Source organism: Osmia lignaria, chromosome 2 (assembly GCF_051020975.1).
Source record: "Osmia lignaria lignaria isolate PbOS001 chromosome 2, iyOsmLign1, whole genome shotgun sequence".
Taxonomy (NCBI): Eukaryota; Metazoa; Arthropoda; class Insecta; order Hymenoptera; family Megachilidae; genus Osmia; species Osmia lignaria.
Window position 1 is genome coordinate 5,631,699 of NC_135033.1, and position 25,511 is coordinate 5,657,209.

The 25,511-nt window shown below is 42.6% G+C and overlaps 1 protein-coding gene and 2 long non-coding RNA genes across 19 annotated transcripts in view; 1 reads left to right on the forward strand and 2 right to left on the reverse strand.

Annotated features, from left to right (window-relative positions):
* LOC117605858 (uncharacterized) overlaps positions 1-8,367 on the reverse strand; it is a 145,081-nt gene extending 136,714 nt beyond the window's left edge. The window contains exon 1 of the long non-coding RNA XR_004581799.2: positions 7,916-8,367. This is a non-coding gene — a long non-coding RNA (uncharacterized LOC117605858). The remainder of the gene's footprint in view (positions 1-7,915) is intronic.
* A 1,370-nt stretch (positions 8,368-9,737) lies between these two features.
* The window catches only part of LOC143306079 (uncharacterized), a 67,522-nt gene continuing 51,748 nt past the window's right edge, over positions 9,738-25,511 (forward strand). Inside the window, exon 1 of the long non-coding RNA XR_013063479.1 lies at positions 9,738-9,866. This is a non-coding gene — a long non-coding RNA (uncharacterized LOC143306079). The remainder of the gene's footprint in view (positions 9,867-25,511) is intronic.
* Positions 12,470-25,511, reverse strand: part of Rim (Rab3 interacting molecule) — a 59,554-nt gene continuing 46,512 nt past the window's right edge. For 11 of the 17 annotated variants that reach the window (XR_013063464.1, XR_004581818.2, XR_004581808.2 and 8 more), the window contains 7 exons: positions 22,434-25,510; positions 22,134-22,313; positions 18,242-18,452; positions 15,837-16,051; positions 15,601-15,740; positions 14,702-15,530; positions 12,470-13,340 (listed from right to left, as the gene is read on the reverse strand). Coding sequence is in view for 2 of the 17 variants with exons in the window: in XM_076692240.1 (XP_076548355.1) it covers positions 13,338-13,340; positions 15,396-15,530; positions 15,601-15,740; positions 15,837-16,051; positions 18,242-18,452; positions 22,134-22,313; positions 22,434-25,510 (3,961 nt within the window). In the remaining 15 variants the exon portion in view is untranslated. Of the gene's footprint in view, positions 13,341-14,701; positions 15,531-15,600; positions 15,741-15,836; positions 16,052-18,241; positions 18,453-21,013; positions 21,171-22,133; positions 22,314-22,433; position 25,511 lie in introns of those variants that run through there. The other 6 variants (XR_013063469.1, XR_013063467.1, XR_013063463.1 and 3 more) reach the window with 6 other exon arrangements.

The window sequence follows — 25,511 nt, forward strand, 5'->3', positions numbered from 1 at the left end:
AGGTACAAACATATTTGTGTCAGTTTCAGAAAATATTTGCACTTTAGGATAGGTATTATAAACGGAGAAGAAAAGAAGAAGACACATAAGTAATACGAATTATTTTATCCTCAAAGAACGAATTCCACCTTCGGTCGGTCAATCCACCGATTCTTTCCGGGTCGAACGCAATTTTTCATCCTGTCAACGTTTCCTTCTCCGGCGCGAAATTCAATTACGCTATCAGTCGTGAATGGAAGTGGACAATCACCCCGTATACTCGCACAGGTATGTAGGTGCGAGGAACGCGGGCCCCGCGCCGCACAACAGAACTTTATGAAAGAGACAGATGGAGGCGAGGGTGCGTTCGAACATCTGCCGGTGATGTACCCCCTTCGTATCGATCAATTACACTAACTTGTATGGAAAGCATATGGGCGTTGCAAATACCGAACGATCCGCGTTATTTAATTCCGTTACCGAATCTAGTCTCGACGTAGTTAATCTTTAAAAATAAAGGATAGCCAACTATTCCTTAATCCTGATGATTAGCCTTAACGCGTTAATGAGCTTAAATGGATCTTGTCCATTAAGCATCTTAGAGATTCCGTAAATACTAACCAGACTCCGAGAGGATCCTCGCAAAAACAGAAGATGAAAGAAGGTAAAACAAACGGGTATTCCGACGATCAAGCATTCTCGACGAGGAATCGATGTATGTATTTCTGAGGCTTCGTTAAATGGGCGTAAAAGAAAAAACTTGTCGCGACCGACTGGAATCGTGGTTCCATAAAAAAATCCCCGGTTACCTCTCTGGGGGCCAACAGACGATCTAACCAGCCGAACGATCGAGGAATCGCGCGGATCTACCGCGAGAGGCTCCACCTAACAGCGGATCGTATTGCCAGGGTAGGATTCTCGCCTCTCATCCGATTGGTCGACACGTGGCCCGCCATTGTTTCATTCACGCCTGTTGCATGTTTCTCGTTTATCTCGCGTTCAGGCTACTCCGGCTGCTTCGAACTCTGCTCCGTTTCCCTTCGGTTGGCCGCGCGTTTTCTTCCTCGGGTATATAAATGGCAACGGGATCGACGTTGACGGTAATGCCGGTTGTGAATCATTGCCCGTTTAACCCGACCACTCGGTTTGCCGTAAAAAAATAAAAAAAGAAAAACTACACGAAATTTAAATACCGCGGCCAGTTTTACGATCGCCTCGTTAACGAAACCCTTGTAACCGCGCTCGAGCCACGTTTTGTTTTTCTCGACGAACGAATATCGATTATGAATCGTCGCGACGTAATCTGCGATGTTTAACCCTGGCGCACCGCTGTGGATGGAAATCGTTTCTGATATTCGGAGTATAATTGACGACTAATTTTTCTGTTCTACGATCCTTGGGATTTTATTTTATTTATATCTAAACGGAGATTGAAGATAGATATCCAAATATTTCAAATACCTATCAGTGTACTTGCAATGGATAATTACGAGAAAGGGTTCCTATCCTTAAACTAGGCGAAAAGAGTGAAAACGCGTGGAACATTGTTGTTCTCGCGACGCTAACAAGGGTCAGTCGCGACGAGAAGACGTCGATCATCCGGGACGAGAGTCGGAGAGGAAGGTCAGACAGTGAGAGACAGATAGAGGCGGTAAGAAAATAAAGAAATCCTTGTAATCCTGGAAAGCTAAGCCGACAAGGAGCAGGATCATCCTGACGGTGTACACAGGGAAGGTTCGTTTCGAACAAACAGCGCGAAGTCAAACGAAACCACTCGAGTGAACCGAGCACGCGGTACATAAAGGACCAACAATGCAGGACGATACACAGCTGGCTTGTAAAACACAGAGATCCTGTGAAGATACAAGAATAGCCTGGCTACCGCATACCTTAGGGTGGTCTCCTCGGCCATCCTGTTTTTCGCCAAACCATTTCTATGGTCACCGTAGTCCTCGTTTAACTTACGCATCGATGTATTTCCCACGCAATTTTAATCGCAAAGCAAGAATAAAATAAGTACAATTTGTGAGACTTGAATTCGGTTACAACTTGTGGGCAGATTTAAAAAGAGGATAAATAAGGGTATTTTAAAACGAAAATATTAAAAATATTAGTTTCTCGGTATTGAAGATCAGAGGGAAGGTTTCGAGACGTTGCTCCGTCATCGCGGTCATCCTCGTGGAAAACTAGAAAGGATCGTTTCTTTGGCTTGGCGACAAAGTCGTCCTCGTCGTCGCGTATCCAAGGACCCAGTAGGGTTGCGCTTAATCCGCAGAAGCAACAAACAACGATCTCGAGGATAGAGCCCCGAGAAGAAAACTCGGATGATCGGTTACTTGGCTCGAAAGGGCTTTTCACGGCTGCCAGGCTCGAGCTAATCCAAAAGCGAATAATACGAAATCGCTTGCAAGCCGTCGAATCAAGATGGAACGAGTCGCGGTAATACCGATGGCACTAATCTTCTTAGAAAGGTTTGCCAAAACTCGGTGTTGCTTAACAGGTTCCTTCTTAGCCCCCTTTTCACGATCCCACGTTCAAGCCCATTTCCTTTACGAGATGCTTCAATGAAGAGGAACCGTCGACTTGCAGTGTAAATAATTAACGAACGCGAACACGATTGCACATATTTTAAGCTTCCGACGATTCAATCGAGAACATCACGGTTACCTTTATGGTTTACGATGAAGTGTCATGAGTTTTTCTTTGAATAGACAGTCTCGATGAATGAAACATCATCGAGCGAACAGCAACAAGGTTAGCTGGTTTTTGTAACGCGTCTGCTTCAGCTAGTGATAATTTACAACAGAGGTATACTTATAAAGATATCATTGATATTAATGAACATTAGTATCTTTAGTTTCTAAAAATAAAACAAATTTTTGGATCACCAAAACTAAGCATCTTTGTAAGAATTTTTAATTTTACCAAGAAAAATCTGTTAACAGAAAAAAATAAAGAAAAACTTGAACTCTTTCTAGAACACCTGTCATCGAAAAAGAAATGCTTGGCAAGAAGCTCGAAGGGATGAAGGGAGTCGAGAAAGGGGAGAGAAAACGGAGACAGAGGGAGCGGTTAGGACCTGACGCCGTCCAAACATTCTAGCGTCCATCGCAGGACTATAATTTGGTCCTCGAAGGAGCCACGCCCACGCGTATACGTTACCCTGCTATCAAGATCTCCAGGTTCCGATAAAACTTGTCAATGTATATAGCGGCGTCGGGAAGCGCGGAATAGCAAAGATGAGAGCCAAGATAAGGAATTGTGACCAAGAAAATAGGAGGACCTATAGACGGAATGGCACCCGGATTCGACCCCTGTGGATTACCAAACGATTTCCACTTTAAATCGAATGACGCTCCTTTTTGTGTACCTGATTCACCAGTTAGCTACTCAAATAATAAAGAAATCCGAGATTTTAAATACACTAAAAACTATATAATTTCGATAGTTTTGAAACAATGAAATAGATCAGCTGCAAGTTGCAGCCCCCTCGGTTTCTTACGAGGGTGTATGGTCGTGACAGAGGAGAGCCCTGTCGCTCTTGACACGCGTTACATTCGTGTAACCGGGATATCAACCTGTCAAAGGATGTTGCTGGGTGTTAGAACACGTTACACACACGCATCCACATAGCAATCGCATAATATACCAGGTGACCCTCTTCAAATCGAACCACGCCTAGTTAGCCACCATTGTACGAGAAGGGACTTTATGAACTGGAAAGGAACGATCGCGTCCGTGACAACTTGATCGTTATAGGAGCTCGGTAAATTCTAGTTTTTCGGGGAAAAACGCGGTACCGTGTCCACGCGTGTCGCGGCCACTTATTTATGGCGCGTGAAAGGAGACACGGGATATATATGGGAACGCGCGCCCCTTCGACAAAAATCCGGGTAAACACGCGTAATCCACGGACCCGTGCTTCTAAAGCACGTTTCTTAATCCCGATTTCACGGAATCCTATGTATCCGTACCCCATAAATTTCAATGATCGCTTTGAACGCGGTTGCACGTTGAATATACGAGATTTTTACTGTTTTATCCGTAAAGATCGGTAACCGGTCGCCAAACACGATGTATCATCGCGATAATATTGACTGTCCTACATTCATCTTCGACTAATTTCTCTTATATGAAAAGAATTTCCCGGTTTTTATGTAAATTATTCAAAATTGATTCGATTGACAGAGGGTTAAATCAAGGGTTACCACGCGATAATCGTTAGGATAGTTTCAATCTCCAGGAAATCTAATATACGACATTCTATCCGATTATATGCACCATGTAATCCCGCGTGTCAAGCGGCGTGATTAAGTGCGGAATATTCGCCGATGACCCGGCGCGATTTTAATTCATTCTCCTCCGCCACGTGCTCCCGAAATCCCTCTTCCCTACCCTTGAATCGTCGGAAAATCATCGTATTATACCGAGTACAAGAATGACGTTTCTGCGTTTCTGCTTTTTAACCAGGACACAGTTCTGACGCTTTGTCCCCTGGTCCTAAGCAAATAAAATCGGTAAACCACGGGTAAATACATGTGAAAACCCGCGACGATCGTTTAACGCGAAAAACCATTTAGCAACACGTGCACGGTTGATCGTGTTGGATTAACCGGATCGTAACGGGGTCAAATATTTGCTTGGAAGAAACAAACCGACCCTCGTAACCGAGCGAGGACTCCCGAGTTTCGAACTTTACCCTCGAACTGGTTAAACAATAACAGGGTAAGAAAAGGAAGAGGACAACACCGTAGCGCATTAAAATTTAATCAGACGTTAAATCATTATTTCATGCCGTTATGATTCGAGTGGTTACCTAAGCAGCACGTGCTGCCGAACCCTGGCGTCATTGCGGTGGCGTTAATATCGAAAGTATGACCCGAGGGTGAACGATAAATGAAGAACAGGGTGAGAAGGGTGAACACCCGTAACCCTGCTTCGTTTTTAATTAAATCACGAATGATCGAATGCCTAGAGATTCGAAATTGTTTGAAATTCGAGTCTCTTTTCTCTCAGTACTTTAAAAATTTAATGGCTGACGAGCTAATTTAAGAAGGCTAAATAAGACTGTTCCACCACATATGAGCAGTCAAAGTGTTAAAAGCTTCCGTGTATAAGAAAGTACGATACGAAGGCAACGATAATCGGCTCGAATCGCTTAATTACCCTAGCTAGAAGTTACCCCGAGTTTTTTTGCGCTCAGCCTCAAAGAAACTGCTAAACAACATCGTTAATCGTTCAGAAACAGCGAACCTTATCTCGCGTAATTGCTAGTTTCTTGTAACGTCCCAGAGCCGGGGTAAAAAGCTCGAGAAAATGTTGAAAACGCACGCGTAAGTATCTTGTGGTTCTTCCAACGAAGGAAAACACGAGGGGGAAAAAAAGGAACGATAAGTTTTCGTGTCCAAGCAATAACGCGATAGCATTGGAGGCGGGGCAGCGTGAAAGTATCCGCAGGGCACCCCGCCCATTAAACACGAGCCTGCCGTGGAAAAGAGGTAACGAATCCGGCAGGATCCTCGTCGATCTTTTACGTAAATCTTCGCCGAGAATAGAGGAATCCGATACACGACCATAAATCGATCGTTGGTTTACTTTTCTCTAATTATTCCCTCGTAATTCAACGCTCAACGAGCCGGAGCTTTCTTTAAACGGCACCGAACACAGCGGAATCGACGCTCTGTTTCATTTTGTTTCGCGCAACAAATGGGTTCGTTCGATCGGCTAAAGATTTATCGAACTACGAGATTCTTTTGTCTCTCTGGATACTATCCAGGCAAATTCGTATAAAGTGGCGTCATTTGTAAACCGTCAAATAACAGAACAATTCTCTCGGTATCAAGATCATTGACTCATTGCTTGGAACAAAAATCCCATGTTATTTCTAGTGCTGGCTATTCGTATCTTCGACTATCATTTATCGTTTCCAGAACAGTTTATTCACTCCCGATCCTCTAGCAGAGCAATATTTTAGTGTTTAAAATTCGAAAACTAATAAGATTCGTCCCTTAGTCGTTGCCACCGTGTTCCAATAGCGACGCGGAGAAAAGGGATCGTTCGTCAAAATCATCAGCAACCGTTCGAGGCGTAAAACGGAGCGAGTCGGTAACAGATATCGCGTAATTAATCACAGAACCGTACGATGCACGGCAGCATCCTTAAATAATCCATTGGCGGGTAGAGGGAGGAGGATCGAAGATCGCTCGGGATCAGATGCAAATCAGATTCATTAGCGTTAAGCCAGAGACGAAGAGGGTGGCGGAGGGCGGAGTCGAGGGTAGCCCCTTCGACGTAAACACTGCCGGCACTGCGTCAACCTTTGCCCCCGCAGCTTTCCGAGGGTTGTTATTGCGCGCGGTTACGACGAACCCCTGGTGACATTCGTCTCTTTCCTGAATACGCGCACCCCCTCTCCGTGCTTCCCTTTCAACTCCGTTTTTGATCAATCGTACCGTGCGGGAGGAAGAATTAATATCCGATAGCGTATAGCTACCTTCGTTTAATCAATACATAAGGTGCTAAAAATATTTCCTTTAATCGATATATTGCGTATTAGATACGTTGAAGCAAAGTTTTAAATTGCACAATCTTAGTTAAATAATAAGCATTTTAATTTCAACGATGTACTTGTACCTATATGTAAATAGTTGCTAGTAAATAAGAATCGCGCTCGCAGAATGATCCAAACGAAACCGATTATTACAGCAAGAAGAACCTATGTAAAAATCGCAGTGTGGCTATCACGTTCGCTTAGGGTACCGCTCACGAATACTCTCGGGATTAGAGGGATTACCAGGAGACTGGAATCACTTTCGACTATCCAATGTAGATAGATACTTAAACGTGTTTCATGCCAAGTTACCCCTTAATCGCTCTGTCTTTAAGCGATTGTTATTACTCTTACGTTAACCAGCCTAACGAGTCTTGAAAATTCATTCGCTCACAGTGGTAAATCTTTCAACGTTATCTCAATTAACAATAGATTTAAGGTATCAATCTGGAACGTTGAGATCAACAATTCATCATTTCTTAAGGTTATGTACGAACACGCATTGAGACTGTAAACAGAGTAGCCGGTTTTTCGTCTCTCCCTAAACGATCGCGTCAATTACACGAGAAACAGGCAGGTAATGAAGGCGGCTGCGCGGAAAACCAGTCGAAAACAAACTCTGAAAGGATCCCGGCAACCCCTAATCAAGTCCCGTTTAATAAAACGCCAGGGTCCCCTTTCCCCGTCGTCGAGCCGGCTAATCTGACTTTGATTAAACTTTTAGCGACACCTAAAAGCGTGCCGCCCGATAGAAAGCGCCTGGTACACGCTTACGTGGCAAAAGGACGAGCCTCTAGCTCCGTGTAAGTCGATTTTTATTACGTTACGGCGCATACATTAGCCGGGTATCGGTTGAGACACGTGGTAATGGGCTTATCGACGCCATGGGATTACGGTAATAAAGCTACGGAGACGCGAAACCGCGCGATGCGACGCGACGCGACGCCGCGTTACGGTCTTCCTACAAACCACCGGCTGCTTTGTGATAGCTTAATTTTATTGTTGGCTGCAAGAAGGCTCTCAAGGTCCTCAGAACCTTATTGCGTAAACACATGATTAACCTTATTCTTTTCCGTATATAGTTTCTAAATTTTATTATCGTATCATCAAAATTAACAGATTTTATAAACGGTAGTAAATTTTATAAACTGATTGATTCATTACATAATTCTGATTGTAATTATCAAGAATAAATATAAATATGCTTTTCTCGAAATTGGTTATAATACTGAATTCCTTCCTGCATCCAACAGTATAATGAATAACCTCAAGCATGGTTATGTGTTCAATACAGATTGTTACATATATCAACAATAATATATATGAACATAAAAGAAGCTTCAAATACAAATGATAATAGCATTCACATTAAAGATTTGCACAAACCTTTGCGAAGAAAGATGACAATGATGTTAACCTGGGTGACGCCCATGCTTCATTCGTGCGACCGTAGTTTGCGAATGTTGACGTACAATCTTTACTTCTCGAGAACGAACACGATTTTTATCGCGAACACTCGTTAAGTGTACATTCCAACGATTACAGTATATATTAATTAATACGTAATAACGCCGATTATTATGAATTATTATGGACTATTATGTATGTGCTTCATTCGTGCGACCGTCGCGTCGCGTCGTTTGAAAATGTTGATACACAACTTTTCTCTCGAGAAAGAACGCTATTTTTAATGCGAACACTCCCGTTAACTGTACGCTTCATCGATTACCGTATATACTAATTAATACGTAATAACATTCATTACTACGCGACAAATTGTTTATATAATTACACTTACGATTTGCAAACGCACCGAATATTTTGCGCGCCTCCGGTCACTATGGCGTTCGCAGCGCCATTGCGACATAGATCTGCTTCCGTACCTACTGTACCCCCTGGTGAGAGGAATTGGAACTAACCGTGTTCGCTTACGCGGCAAATCTAAATCACCGACGAGAGACTGTAACGGTGTCTAAACTGATGAAGGGACACTACTCGTATTAACAGGCGATAAAGAAGGAACCTCGCGAAATTGAACATTTTCTTTTAATAAAATAAGCGACTTTATGGTCTCATCGTCAGTGTAATTTAACTAATGATACCACAGTTTAAACAATGGGGAAAGTTCAATACTTCGGTCGCGATTTGAAAAGTCATGCTGTCAGCTTTGAATAAGGTAGCTTTATTTTGTTAAAAATATTACTGACATTATCAATTAACAGCGGAGTAACGAGTAATCGGAAAACGATGAGATACTTTCTTTTACACATCGTGATCGTTGAATTTCCGGCGGTGTTGTCTCTCGTAATTTACAAAAAAAACCATTCTCGTTTTTTTGCGTTAAAATATACATGTCTATATGCACGTGTGTCTCTTATGTGTGTAGAGATGTGTATAGAAGTGTGTGCCTGTGTGAATCGTGAAAGGTGGCTGCGATTGAAATGCGACGAGATCATTGAATCACTTTATTGTCACACGCCATGTCTGGCATCGGGGGTATCTTTTATCAGATATATTATACTGGATACAGTCACTAACGCTTTATATTAATCGTTCCGCATAGATCCCGCCATGAACTCCTCGAATCATTAGCAGTGTTTCTCTTAGAACTTCTTACCGACTGGCTCGTTCCAGTGGATATATACAGAACTACTTTTAAAAACGGTTTCACGTCAAGGATCTGCAGTTGGTCGAACTGCATCGATCCTAGACATCTTCCCAGAAGAGAAAAAAAATTAAGAAAATCGTCGGAGGAGTTCTCGGTCGAGTTCTGTTTTCTTTTTTTTTTTTTCACGGAACGTCGTCTAATCGTACTGTTTAAATTCTTTTCGCCACTGTATTTCTTCATTTGTTCTTCATTTTGTTAACGAAAAAGACGCAATTTTTTCTTGTGTCAACCCATACTCTCTCCTCGCTCTCTCGCCCGCATTCCTATCTCTTCCATATTTCCAAAATAAATCCGGACGTTTGTCGCGTGGCATAAATTAGAAACCGAGCGGTTTTCACGTGCTTAGAAGAGTCAGTGTCCGTGTGATCTTACAATCGATATTCGCGCCGATATCCACTAGCCCAATCCGCGGGAATCGCGTGAACCAATTACATCGCGGTCACGTGACCGAGGGCTTGTCCAATTGGAAAAGACTACGAGAGATTCCTGAGTTTCGTCGGAACGTTAGTACGTTCGGTTTCATTTTGTGCGCGGTTCGTCGTAATTTTGTGAAAAAAAGAAGAAACAAAGCGTGACGAATTCAAGACAGGTGATCGATCGTTGCTGTTCGACGCAAGATGACAGGAACACTTAACGCTACACGCTTGGATCGCGTCTACAAGGTTTCAAGTAAGTAATGAATTTCATTGTAAAGAAATCGTTGACAGTTCCCTCCATTTATCGTCTCTTTTACTCTTTCTCTCTCTCTCTCTTACTCGCTAACTTTCACAGTTCTCGCACTCGTTCTATCTCGCACACCCTATATCGTAATCGTAAACCTAAATTGGCTCTCTAAATTTGACAAAAGTGGTACCCCTTGGCTCTCGAAGTATTTCATTTTTGTTTGTTTACATCCCATGCAGATTTGTATTATTAGTTACTTTTGTTCTATGTTCTTTTCACTCTCGGTTTTATTTTACGTTAGTTTATTCCCCGTTCCCCCCTCCCCCTCTTACTCCTCCCTCCACCCGTGTGTTTATACGACTCGATATATATATTTGTTCGAAAGTTTCTTGTTTCCCTCCAACCGTTTCTTCGTCTTCGTTTAAGTTAATTAATAAGTATATAGGTACAAAGTCCGATATTAATTTGTTGGTTTTCGTAGTTAATACTATTCGTATGTATATGTATATATATATACGTGATTCACGATGCGTGTTCGATCCTAAGATTGAGCATGCCTATGTACAAATGGGCATGGCAAGAGTATGAAAATTAAACGAGCATCGCCTTGGTTCTCTTCGCCTAATTATTTTTACCAATATTTTTTCACATAGATTACATGTTCAGAAACTTGTCTAAGGTAATTTCAATTCGTAAAGGAATGCGATCGTTCGTTCAACACGTTCGCTGCGGACTGAGAGCCATGGACATTCTCTGAGTAAATAAAATAAGTAAAAATAATATTCATTTTAATAACAATCAGATTGAATTGCGAAGAAAATCAAGGCAGAAATCAAGTTAAATTTACTAAAGAAACTGAAGAAAATTTAGTCTCGTTTGCATTTTGTTTGCCGGTTTTTTGATTTTCTAAAAGATTCCTAAATAGGAATTCCTTTTCCGAATTACATCCCCCATAAAAATATAAAAAAACAAACTCCTTTCTCTATTTTGTCTCCTCTTTTTTCTTTTCATTCGAAATTTCATAGAACCGGTTACTAATTACGAAAGTCCTACATTTTGCATAGGATACGCGGTATTTTATACAGTAAGCGTTAGAAATGGCAACGATAAGACCTTCGCGAAACTTTACAGAATTTAATAATAATTGCCGTTAGAATTTCAACGAGCACTAAACTGGAAAAATGATTGAATATTGCAAAATTGAAAATTTATATTTTACATAATATTTTATAATATGAACGAAGGACTGATTGAAATAATAATTTCAATAATGTGAAGAAATTTCACGAAGCATCCTACAGCCGCGTGTAACCGGAGTACATATCATAAACTGAAGGTATTACATAATTCGTAGTCTCTTCATATATTTCTTTTGCTCGAGTTTATCGAGAGCGTTATCCACTAGTACAGAGTTTATAGTTTTCGTGTGGTTAATTACGTAGTCATTGTCCCAAGTGTCCACTAATAGAAGAACATGTACTTGCAAAATGTTTGCTCAGAAATCGCGCCTTACACAATAGTAATTCTTCGTTTGCTCGCTCGTAGGTTTGCGTTGCATTGTCGGGTCTCTATATCTTCGCTTTGTATTTGTCCACGAGTTATAAAAAAAAAGAGCAAAGCTTTGTCTATTATCCCTTTCTGCACGGTTTCTCCACGAATTCAAACACTTTCTAAAGACGGCGATATATCTTTTCATCGCCTACATCCCCTTAATCGTTCGAAATTTCCCTGCGTTTATATTTCTATTCGAGGTTTTTTTTAAGAAAAATCATGATAAAGTGACAAAATGAGCAGATAAGCGAAAGAAAGGAATGAAATTTGTATTTCGTTAACGTGGATCAATATCCAAGGAGTACCTTAGAAAGAGCAGCAAACGAGGAACAAACATAATCTTCACCACGAAAAGGTGAAACAGAGCGTGTTCGATTTAGCGATCCGAGGTTATCGAATCCGTGAAATTGTTCATGTTGTCACGATGAGGTTGAGATTCGATTCATTTACTGTATGTACATATTGCAAGCACAGTCAGCGAAAAAGAAACAAAGAAATTAGTCACGTTCGTCGATCAGGTATTGTTTAATGCTAGACAATCCTACGTACACGTGCATGCTCATCGAATTGTGTTCACAAGTGACCCGGACAAATGCACAGACAAAGATCGAACACATAACATGAGAATTAAGAGAGATATATAAAATCGATTGTGAGGTACGCTGCTTTTCTCGCCTCACGAGAACAAGCGTCGTCGTTTCGCTTTGTTATACTTTTTTTTTGTTCTTTTCTTTTTTTTTTTTGTTCCTTTTTATTATTATTCTCGTATATATTCATCAGCAGCGTTCGCGGCACGATTTCTTTATCCGCGGAACGCCGCTCAGTACGCGATTTATTGTGGGCGGTTCGTTCTCAGTAAATATTCACGTTAAAAAAACGAGCTTCCTTTAAAGTATCGAGTGCAAGTCGACAAAGAGAATAAAAGTCCTAAATGGTACAACATGGCTTTTGTGTCCCCCGTACGCGTAAACACCTGAATCTGTGAGGTTCTCGACAATCAAATAAAACTAACAGAATCACAATATTATGACAGTCGATATAGTTTTTTTAGCATTCGCGTCTTTTTTTTTTCTTTTAATCTTTCTTCCCTTTCTCGCACACCCATACACACGCGCACATATAAGCACACTCTTCCATGCAAAATAGTTGAAGATGGCTACTTTTTTTATAACGTTCAACAACAATTCGCTAATTCACGATATCCCCGTCTCCTTGCCAAATTGCCACGCGACTTCGATCCTGAACGATCGAACGGATAGCTCGTTTCGTCGATCGTGGTTAATAAAAATCGATTGGAGACCGGAAGCGGATGGCAACCAGGCAACGAAAACGCGACGGTCAAGGCAATTGTTCGTCATTTAAACAGCTGCGCGCATACGTATCGCGAATTTCATATATATATATGTATATATCATTGTTATAGTATTTACAATAAATAATAATAATATATATATCGCTCTGACGATGATATTTTCTTGGCTAAAAACTTTGACAACGAGTTCGTAGTTTGTTCTTTGTTCCTGTATTGTTTGCTTTGTTTGGTGCGACCGTATTTTTGGAAATCTTCATTGTAAATCGTCACTGGGCGATTAACACTTTGGAGCCTCCTAAATTATGTACAAACGTTTTGCAAATGTCTGTCGCGAATTACGCGTGGCCTATATTATATATATATATATATATATATATATATATGTATATTTATTTAAATTGCGTGTTTCATTTTTTAAGTCGTTCGCGTGACGATGTATTCACAATGTTCGATGTCACGTATGAACAATTTACATCACTTCACTATTCTTCTCCTTCTCTGCTTTCACTTCGGTGTAATTGAACATCGAGTCACAACCGTACGGCACTTCCTTTCTCACCGAACACCACGTTGCAATTCCTATCCAACTCGTATAGAGTACCTCCGCATCGATTTCACTGTAAGTAAGATTCAGAAAAGAAAATAAGATCAGTCGAACGCTTACCTTACTTCTGAGGATAATATACATAGAAGCGTTATAAATAAAAGGAACAATGAGAAGTAGATCAATCTGGAAGTGATCACGGTTCGTTATGTACACAGTCGAAACAAGAATTCAAATAGGAATTTAGGTGAATTTTCAGGGTACATGGTTCGTTGGTGTAGGATCCTTGTTTCATTTTATAATAATTAGAAGAAAAGTTATGCAAGTGACACACGATTTTGATATCCTTTCAATACGACGTAAGACTCCAAAAGAATATTTGATATGGGATTTATAACTTCAATTTGAAGACTAGCGTTGATAAAAACAAAATGTATATCAAATGTATCCCTTGTATAACATTTCTTGTTAGAAGAAACATTGAAGAGAATTGAACAGAGGACTCCGAATACGGCAGAGACTTACCTTCGTTCATTTTTTCTTAAACGAAAAATAAAATAAGGGAAAGATCAGTGTACATTATTAAAGTTCTGCATAAATGGTCGGAATGAAATCGTTGAAAAAGGTAGCGAAAGGGTGCAATGCTGTGCAAGAGTCTAAGATTAACAAGGTTACACTTAACCAAGCCGTATCAGAGTGTCTACGGAAACTTGTGTCCAGAGATAATGAAAAACATCAAAATAACGAGGTGATATTGTCAGGAGAAAAGACAGAAAACCATTGTATTAAATTCACACGAAACAATGGACTTAAAGGTTACAGTTAACCCTTCCTTTCTGCTAAATTTATATTTACAACGTATAATTTATTCTATGAACTTCGTAATAAACTTTATTCTTTAAATCGAAAGGGTTAACTCTGGAAAGGCGAAGATGTTATTACATAAAGTCTCAATTATTAAAATGAAGAAACTTATAAAAATTAAGAACAGTGCATAAGAACAGTAACGATCCCACCGCCTTTCCAAGGGTGATAAACAGATAGAATCGCGACGACGAAGCCTCGATTTTTAATAAATCGTCGCTTCGTAGCCAAAGAGGAAGAGTTTGCCACCAAGAAAGAAATTTCAAGGGAAGCGCACGACCGATTGATTCCAAACTTTGTACAAATACTAAATGTCCCGAAGATCGTGCATTTCCCTCGTTAAAAGGCAACAGGATAATTTTAATGTAAAAGACATTAGGGGAATTTGTAACAACACACGTTCGTAGATTTCACGCGGATACCTCCAAAAAATTGGCATAAATTTATATTTTCTAAGTCTAATTTTAGCACAACAAACTAAATGGAGGAGATTGAACGATAGAGAAAGGTATCCGTGCGAAATCGTTCGAATCAATTATTTAGGAACGATGCGTTGATCTCAGTGCGTACCTAAAACTATCTGGCGGTCCGGGTACATGGCTGCTATCTCTACAGATCTAGTCTACGTACAGACTAGCGGTTCGTCTGATATGCCGTACATGATATGTGATACGTGGTGTTTCTAGAAAACACATCTCCTCTCGTACGACCTTTCACACTTATCCCATTCTCGCGGTCATCTTGCAAATAAAGCACACTTAACTCGTTCGGTCGATCGACACGAACGCGCAAATGTATCCACGCAAACTCTCCTCTACGATCGAGTCAACTGGACATTACCGTATTCAGAGCCGATCAAATCGTTTCGTGATTCGATTTTTCCCGAACTTTCAACAGCGTTATCATTGGGGGATAATGGAACGGATATGAACCACGATAAACTAACGATCAAACTTACGATTACGTTGTCTTAACGATTCTAAAAGAGTCTTTTCTTGTTGTATCTTGAACATTCGCGAACAACTACAGCGAGACTCTGGTCGGAGAAAACTATATAGATATTGTTAAACGCGATCAAATATATATATTTATATGTACTTTTGTTATTTTCTTTTTCATTGGGAATTAGAGTTAAAAAGAACTTTGCACTACGTCTTGTTAAGTGTAAAGAGGATACTGGAAGGATTGTTGCTTAGATTTTAAAGGATTCTAAGGAAGTGGCCGAGGATCGACGGGACAAAGCTAAGGATGGAGGTCCACTGACCAGGGATATGTTGCCGAACAGCTTGTACCACCCGAACACCATCTCATTGAGGTTCAGTTCGTCCAACACGATCTGCGCGATGCCCATGAATACTTTTTTCCCCTCTAATCGGCCGTAATCACCCCATACCGTCACCTGCAATTATAACGTACAACGATTAGTATAAATTATTCCAAGAAGATTAAAAAATTCGATGGCTACATACCTGCAGTATACAACCCCGACAATTCTCTCTAAAGGATAACGATTGTTGGTAAAATGGATCCAACGTTTTCCTAGCCGCGTCCGTTTTCGCCTTTGCGATACATTTCTTCCCGTTCACCAGATAAACTTTCACGTAGGAAGCTGAAGAAAAATTCCATAAAACGTGGAGGTTAATGTATCGTGGAAGATGTTATCAGATATCGATATCACCCTAAAGGAATGTGTCCTTGAACGAACCTGGAATCGCTTTACTGCCCTGTTTTGGCTTAAGGTCTTTGGCACGTATGACCTCCACTTCAAGGTAGCCCTTCTTCTGGGTCAACGACAGCTGAATCCCACCCAAACAACGAGCACCCAATGCTTGTCTTCCCACCACTTGTCCAGGGCCCAGATCTTCGATGAAGTCTCTCAACTGGCCAGTTTCGCCTGTCATTCGCAGACTGGGAGACCAACTGCAGTTTCCAAAATCAAACGTTTAATATACAAAGAAAGATTCATGGTATTTCGGGCAGAGGAGAAGGCAGGGTAGGTGAAACAAAATTGAAAGAAAAGAATAAATAAATTAGGGCTAATTTGAAGCTCAAACCGATAAAGTACTCGTTAGTATTTTCTTCGATTCGTCACTTTCGCCGTTACAGTGGTACTGTAACGGAATTCGAATAAATAACGGGACGGGTTAAATAAATAATTTGATAAGAGATCGTTCCGCAGGAGCGAGGGACGATTCTCGCAAGCCTTCGACGGAAGTGCGGAAGGAGAGAGCACACTTCATTCGATTTTAGACAAGAAGAACTCACGCTGCTAGTGTAGTGTTAGTGTAGCGAATAAATATATAATATATATATAGTGTAGGGAGAAAGTTGTTTAATAATAAAGTTGGAAACGTAGCAGGCTGTTGGTGCATGCTGACCATTCTATGCTCAAGTACCATATCAAATACTTTCAACAATAATCACTTTAACTTCTTCGATTAATCCTCACGTTCGTCGTTGCTTTTATTTGAAAATTAATTAGCATCTTGATTATTGTTGAACCAACCAACAACGCTATAGCTACTCATGCTTTATTCGTTAGTAATCGAGAATACGATAGAAAATCATTGTTTTGTAACTTACGTCGATTACCTTCTGCGGCATACCTTCGTCAGTGTGTTAGGTAACGCTGTTTAAAGTCTGTCCCTATTTATCAGCCCTCGAAAGGTAGCTAAATTGTGTAGGATGAAAGAGTTTAGAGTAGGATAACAAGGTTATTCGACGTTTAACTTATCGATCCTCGACTCCTTTTGAAACCTTGATCATTTTTTTCATGAAAGAAATTTACATTTAAAGACACAGGACCTTTGGACCATTAAGAATTTCTATAATCGTTGAGTCGAGTCGACGAAACTCCTTCTAATACGTCTCAAACTCTCCGCGTTATTTTTTTTTTTTTTTTAATTAATTTTCTAATAATTTAATAATAAGAATTTTCAACGTATTAAATTGACGATAATTAATAAAATCGAGAATGTTAAAATTTGTTTGTTTCACAAAGTTACGTCGACTCAAGGTACATCAAACATAAAATTGTCTACAGTATTATATACACTGTTTGGTATTGGTATCTCTCCAGACATAAGGGTAGATCTATAAACAAATGGTTGTACAAAGAGAATAAGGTACACGTAATCACACGTTTAAAAGACACCTGGATTACCCAATATAAAATGAATGCTCCTCGTCACCGTGGATAAGGACGATTCGGAATGACAGAGACATATACATATATATACATAAAGTGTGTGTGCGTGGTAGACATACAAGGGTGTTTCGACGTAATGGACGCATGATCATTTAGCCAAGCAACAAGCCAAGACGACGATAACACCGACAACATCATATCACATTGAAATACAAAACACATGGTTAAAAAAGAGAACAAGTACGAAACAGAGAAAAATCAAACGACTTTGATACGAAACATTTATCGAACGTGTGCTTGCACTTGTGACAAATATATCTTGTTGCTCCTTCCTCGTTTGCAATTAATCGAACACGGATCGAAGAATTCTTCTTTATGAAATGAATGGAAACATAAAAAAAGAAAAAAAAAGAAAAACAGAAAGAAAGAAAGAAAGAAAATGTACGGTAATGAATATTTCTGATATAAAACAAAAAGGAAATGACGTAATGTGAACGGAAAATAAAAGGGAGGAATTAAAGCATGAATGAGCAAAACAATGTACATCAATGCTGGGCATACACATCAGCTCAATCACACGTTGAAAGACAAAACGATCCACGTTTCACGTTCGCGGCTTTCCTGTGCGTAAAACAATACAAAATTTGTCCCAAATGATACAGTGGAGGAGAAAGAGAAAGATAGAAACAGAGATAGATACAGAAAGAGTGTGGAAACGAAGTGATTAGCAGGGTTAATCCAATTGATCCGATCAAATTTTCAGAATTTCTGAAACCATATCATTTGAGTAACCCTGCTGTACAGATAGAGAATAGCTTTTAAGATACATAGAACGCGATAGAAAGAAGAGAGAGAAGAGAGAAGAGAGAGAGAGAGAGAGAGAGAAGGAAGAGTTGAAAGAGACAGCAAAGGAGTCTCGGCAGTTCCGGTTGCAGAATCGGTCGGTGGAGGCCACTACTTACGAGCTTCCTTCGGAACTAGAGATCGAGTTGAGACTTCCGGCTGTGTCACTGGCCACCGATCCCGACTGTTTTCCGGATTCAAAGCGTTGATAGGGTACAATCTCCTCGGAACGTTGTATGCTGCTCGGCGTGCTGTTGCGTTTCCGGCTCGATAAACCGACACGTGCCTCCGAGCTACCACTCCCGACGAAGATCCCGCCGATACCGCACTCTGCGTTTTAAACCAAACAAGAAACAACCAGCTAAAGCTTTATAGAATCTTTCATTTAGATTTCCCGCGCCGCGTTCTGCCGCAGCCCTTTCCTCTTAATATCCCAGCTTCCAGAGGTGGTTGCCGTAACGCTATCCTCTTTCGATTAGTCGCGATTATCGGGGCTCTTTCTCTCCCTCTCTCTTCGATTTCAAACTATCCACGCTCTCTTTCATTCTCACACACCCTCGATGTCCCGATGAGAAACAGAAACAGGGACCACGTGTGCACACGAACGAAACTTTCGATTCGATGGATGATCGTTGGATGATAGTTCGGGCAAAAGTAAGAAAGTATAGCTAGAATTTGATAAGAACCGTGAGAAAATTTCGATCATTTGTACGGCGAACAGGGTGAATTTTGGGTATCGAGACTCGATGATAGTTTTATTAATTAAGAGGGCACGAACTTGCCTTTACAGGCAGCTTAGGTGTCGGCATTGTTAGCGGACTCGCGACTACTATTGCGGGCTATCGTTAAGTTGGGGAATTATAGGACATGTAGGGAGGGGAAAAATCCAGCGTCGTCGCAGGATGTTTCTGCGCTCAGATCCTTTGGTTACGTCGGCGACCACGAAAGGATTATCGTTCCTCCTAAGAGGAAGCCTGGAAAAGATTTCGCTGTATGTCGCCCTAAATCCTTGGTCCTCTAAAAGAAAGGGTGCGATAGGAGAAAATTAACAATCGAAGGAAACTCGATCGTTTCCCGTGAGCTTTCTGAACGAACGTGTCCCGTTGTGTTGCACCTGTAATCAGAGAAGCGGGCAGAAAGGCTGAAAAAGCTGAATCCCAAGTGGATCGTTAACATAACGTCACATCTATGATTCTGTTATCGTAAATTCGCTGCAGCTAAGTGGTTATCGCATGTTTGATTAGTGTCACGTTGTGTATGTACCGTGTTGTTTGTGTACACAGAAGTGTAACTAGAAAATAAATTCGATCGTTTCATACATTTACGAATGAAGCGAGTCTGGTACAATTTCTGGACACGTAACTTACGTAATAATCTATGTAAGTTTCCGGGAGGATACGTATGTTCCTGTCCGTATGAAAAATGTACGAGACTGTGCGCTACATCGAATCAGCCTGTTTGCTTTTGTAACTGTACCTAGAACGAACATATCGATATGTATGTATATACATACACTACCATCCATAAGCATCTGGATTGTACTTCAGTTCGTGAACAATTTTAATAAAATCTTGTCCAAATACTTATACACGATAGTGTATACGAAGATGCGCATAAGAACACTGGCAACGCTCGAAGACATCAATAAACGAAAAGCCGTAAATTGGCGGAGATAATCTCGCCCAAAGCACGTATCAACAGCGGCTTCTAAGAAAATAATAAGTGATAATAACGAGTCACAGGTGGTCAACTTACCTACCGTTTATGGAGTCTCAACAAGTTGACCACGTGTTTTCATCTAAAAGTTGAAAAGCTGTACAAAACAGACAGACACCGCGACGTATCGGCAGCATCAACCCAGGAACCGATATGTAAATATACTATTCTACGATCGGGAATAAAACAGGCCGCGAACGTACTCGAGCAGCAAATACGTAAAATTCTTGAGCCCGGTAGATGCAACTTTCCATTCTGATCACTTTCGAACGCAATAGCCATCTTACTCTTTCTGCTTTGTAAAATCATCTACGTGAAAAAGAAAATTGATAGAAGATATTCTCGTTCGCTTCAGCTCAGGAAACTCGTGCAAACGTTCCTCTAAGAGTTACGTATCGCTACTATGTACGTAGAAACAGTCTCTAATCTAGCATAACAGGGTTCAGCAGAGATCAATTCGCGACTATTTTAATCGTGCACCTTAAAAACACTTCCATTGATTAATGAAAATTTTAATTGAAAGAATTCACTCTTAAATTTCATCTTCCGAAAGCATTGAAGGAAGTGTTTTCCATTGATAGTCGTGATCGTCTCTCGTATCCCCCTCTCTAAAGCGGCAACTGCTTTCTAAAGAGTAATAATGTGCTGCGTGTTTCATTGTTCTGGTTTGTTAACGTCAACTGTCGCAGACCGATCGCGTTAACTGTCGTTCTTCTTGCCGTGTCTCTCCGCAACTTGTACTCACATATGTCGCCGAAGGCTCGAATCACTGCGTGAAAATTCGCTCGACATCCTCTGTCGATCGAACAAAGGCTGGTAATTATCGTTATCGGAAAGGTCGCTGAGTGAAAGCCTACCCTCGAAGAACTTTCTTCTCAAACAATCTGAACGCGTGTGTCGTTTGAACCAAGAGGTGAAGAACGATGCTTAACACTGTCCAACAATCAATTTCTATCCGCCCGTTGATTATCAATTAATCGTTCTCAATTTAAAAAATAAAATTTCCTTAAATTTCCTTAAAAGGAACTGAAATTTATTGGACAGTGATAATCTTGATAACGCCACGTCGATCGCTCCCACGTGACGAACAGAAGAAATTGAAGGGATATGAAAAACTGAAAAGGGGATGGACAGAAGAATAATTTGGGTGTTATTATTTTGCAGGGTGTTCGGACCTGTCCCCGTCGCCGCTACCCTCGCCGTCGCTGCTTGCGGAACTCGGTTGTCGTCCGCTCCTTCCGCTGGCCGTGTCCTCGGGCAACACCTCCTCGCTCCTATGAACTGTAAACGAGGACTTGCCCTTCTTCCCGAATCCTAGCCTCCGTTTTCGTCCTTCGTCGCCCACGCATGTACCACCAACAGACGCACGTGGTATGTTATGGTTTTTTGCGTGACGTGACATAGTATTTTTGTTGTTGTAGCGGTAGAAGTATTGTTGTAGTTGTTGGTGTTGGTAGTAGTTGATTGTTGATCGTAGCGTTGCATATATGTAGTGTTACAGAGGCATATTTCAACGTGTATATTGTATTTGTACGAGTGTTCAGTTACGAGGTTTTGCGTATAAATAGTAGAGCGATCGTTCCACCGATCGATCGGGATGATCCGCGTCGAGTGTTGTCCCGTGACACGATCGCGCGAGCGACGATTGCCCGCCAAGATGAGATATCGTGCAGGTGGGTGCAGATCGATGACGTGAATGGTCCCCAGGCCAGTCGAGAGATAGTTGGTCGGTAGAAGTAAAGTGTGAATGTGTTCATGTCGAAGAGAGGCGGATAGAGATGAGGAGGGATGGTGGAGAAAACAAGAATACGATTAGAATGTACATACTGTCCCGTTTAATGGGATTTTTGTTTTTCTTTTACTCTACGATGTACTCTTGATATTTGAGCCGTCTTTTTATTATTTAAGTAGTATAAATCTACTTTACATCATTACGGCAAGAAATATCGGATCGCTAATTAGTAAGAACTGTTCCAACAGATTATTTTTCTTATTGATCGCTTCGCTCCAGCAACGAGAGCACATCGTAGATCTACTCGCTAATGATGCTAAGCTAGTGCTACGCTAGGACTCGATGAACTATTGATATATTACAAAGAGACTGACTAGGTTAAGATGCCAGATAGAAAGAAGAGATAGAGAAGACAGTATAGTAATCGCGTTAGAATATGAGACACGGGATTGAATCGCTTTTTATCGTGATCGTTTTCGAATCATTGAATTTTCCGAATAATGTACTGTACGAAACGATTAATCGTGAAATTCGAAGAAACGACTAGTGTGACGATGTGTTACCTGTGGCGGACAGTTGACTGGTGCTGTTACTCTTCTTCCCAAGACCTGACTGATACTGCACCGCGCTTCCGCCACCGCTACTGCTTCCGCTTCCGCTTTTACTCCCGGGAGAACTCTTGCGACCCCTCCTCGAGGAGTCTTCGACGTTCAGACCGATCGCCGTATCGCTCAAACTACCGTCTGGAGAATAAGGTACGCGTGAACGCGAAACCGCGCGAACGAATAAATAATAAATTAACTCTGATCTAATTGTAAGGTTATCGAAGTATCCGGGTCTCTCGATTTCGATCAGGGACTTACCAACTTTCTCGTCTTGCGGGGCGTCGGTGTTGCTAAGACTCCTGGTGAACTGGCCCCTTTTGGCATGATCGTCGCGCTCGTTATCAGCCGTCTGACTCCTGGACGTCTTTTCGTAGGAGCTCGATTGTCCGCTGTACTCGCTGCTTTCAGGCATGGAGGAGGATCGGCGATCCCGTTGGTCGTCGTCGCCGCGTTGTTGGTCGCCGGTGTCGTGGGCGGATTTTTTCCGCGAACGGCGTCGGATGGACGACGTCGGGGATGTGGTCGATAGGGCCCCGGTCGATTCGTCGGCGTTGCCGCGGGTCGACGTTTTCGTGTTTCGTGAGGTATCGTGGTGATCGACGGCCCGTGGGTGGTAGTTTTTAGCAGTGTCGGAGGTAGCGGTTTGGGAATCAAAGAGACTTGAATTAGCGTTACCGGGGTGGGGTGCTCGGTTACGGGGCCTACGCGGATCGCACGGGCCAAATCCGCAGTTCTCGCTGCACTGGCTCTCGCTCTCCATCGAGTACTCGTAGTACTCGAGGGTATCGCTGATCGCTACGTTCCTCTTACTACCCTGCTGCTGTTGACGCTGTTGGGCTTGCTGTTGATCACGTTGCTGTTGCTGCCTCTTCTCGAGCAACTCGAGGTCCCTAGCCTCCGGGCAACTGCTGTTTCGTCTACGGTACCTAGTGTGCCTCGAGTCTATCGACGGCCTTCTCTCCTCGGATTTACGCGTCATCGAACCGGACCTACCTAACTCCGAGGACATAGCTAACTCCCGACACTCGGGACAACTACTCTTACGCCTAGACCGATACTGCAACGACGAACGTAACGATCCCGACCTAGTCAATTCGCAAGTATCCGGATAGTCGCGAACTCGAGCGTCCTCGTACCCGCATCTCGAATCTATGCAACAAACGTCCCGTTCCTGTTCCGCGTCGTAGTACCCTGCCGGTCTAATACCCTCGCTAACCATGACCGTATCGTTCTTTTGACGGAAACAGTCCGCGCACACGACCGTCTCCATCGAGCCGAACTCCTCGTCCGAGTCCAGAATGAAGTTCGTGCTTCTCTCTTCGTCTTTCCGCCGAGGCGTATCGTAGTATCGGATCTCTCTGGCTTCGGGACAGCTGCTGTTTCTTCGGCGTCGATATAACCGTCTGGCTCTCTCCGCTCTCTCCGCCGAGCTTAATTCCTCGTCGGAACGCAAAACCGGCGACGATTCGGCTCGTTGGAGCATCATACGTTTGCTCTCCGAGAAGCTCGGAACTGTCAGGCTGTCTTTCATCGACGACAAGTCCCGATACGGTTGCAGATTTTCGTATACACCGATGCTCGTTTCTCTGCACCCTCTTCGGCTTCGTCTGCGTCTTCTCCGTGGCATCGTATTATCCTGATACGAGTCCCTGCACACTGGACCGCTGTGCGTTTGATAATCGTACTCATCGGCGGAACGATAATCCCGATACTCGTCGCCGATGTACTCGTCCTCTGGGTATCGCGAAGTTCTCCTCTTCCGTCCGCTTCCTCGACTCGCCTCCTCTCTTCTGTCGTAATAATCATCTACGCCCTCGTCCTCGTAATCGTACAGTCTCTCGTCGTAATCCTCGATCTTTCCCCTGTCGATGAACCCTTCGTCGTACTCGACGTCCCAATCGTAACTATCGTATCCGTTTTCTAAATAAGACTCGTTGCTTTTCGTTCTTCTGCGAGACCGACTGCTCGGTCTCTGATTGTCGTAACGCTCCAAATCGGCGACCGTGCGAATCGGTGAACAAGTGACGTCCCTATCGCGAGCGTAACCGTCCGTCGAGGCGAGTGCTTCGTCGATGCTGCAGTAAATGTGATCGTTAGCCGAATCGCAAATATCGCTGTCGAGATTCTTCGTACGTTTCTCCGACATGTCTCTGCCGAAGGAGGACGAGTCCATGTATTTTCGTTTCGTCGGATCCTCCCTGCCTAGGACGTTTCTCAGACCGATCTGATCGTCGCTGCTGAAAGACTGCTCTCCGGTCAGGTTGTAGGAGCGATAACTCTTCCGAGCGAGGTTCGGATCGACGTTCTGTTTATCGAAACGCGGCATGTAAATCTCAGTCTCGCCGCAACTGAACTCGGAATCGTAACCGTAGAACGGTTTGTGATCCTGTTTCAGCAGGTAATCGTAATTCTTCTCGCGATTCAGCAGACTCTTCGGTACCTTGTCGTCGCCGTTCGAGTCGAAGTACGATTTGCTTTGATCACCCAGCGCGGGTATCTTGTCGCCGTAACCAGCGTCGTTGATAGACAAGTTTCTTTTCAATTTTCGTCTAGCGGTTCGTAGACTGTCGTCGCTGAATATGTTGCTGGAAATTGTATCGTACTCGAAACTCTTGGCGCGACGCGACAGCATACCGGCACCCAGGCCGAAACTGTAACGATCTGCATAGGCATCGTGTAGCACGTCGTAATCGAAGCTTCTAGCTTTGGAGAATAGAAAAGACCTACGCGGTCGTATGCTAATGTCTAGGTTCCTAATGCCGAGATCGTCGGTTAGATCGTGCAAGCCTCTCGAGAAGAGATGGAGTTGTCTAGGTTTCGCGGATCTCCCCGTGACACGTTCCTGCCAGCTACGAGATCGTCTACGCATACCGTTGTCCAGAAGGTAGGGCGACGAGTATCTGTCGCGAAACTTCTCGATGAGACGATCGTTGAAGTCGACTTGAAGGCAATCCTCCACGTATATCTCTGGTATACGATTCTTGGAGCTACCGGTAAGCTCCTCTGGCTTGAGCATGTAACCCTCGGAGACGCTGTACTCGCTGGTCTCAGGGCTGTAATATCTCAGCATGTTCTCGTCGACGGTCTGCGACCTCGTGAACGGCGTACGCATCTTTCTGTACAACGAGCGCACCACTGCGGACTTGCTCCGTACGAGGGGATGCGGGGTGGGATTGTGCTTGCTTGGGTTGTTGCTCCTGGGCTTGGTGGGATTGTTGTTCGGACAGTGACATTCGCTGCAGGGTACCCTAAGTCTGTGCCTGCGCCTATTGCGCCTAGGGGGCAGGGGCATAGGGGATATGACACCGGGTATTAAAACGTTTTTAACTGTCGGTC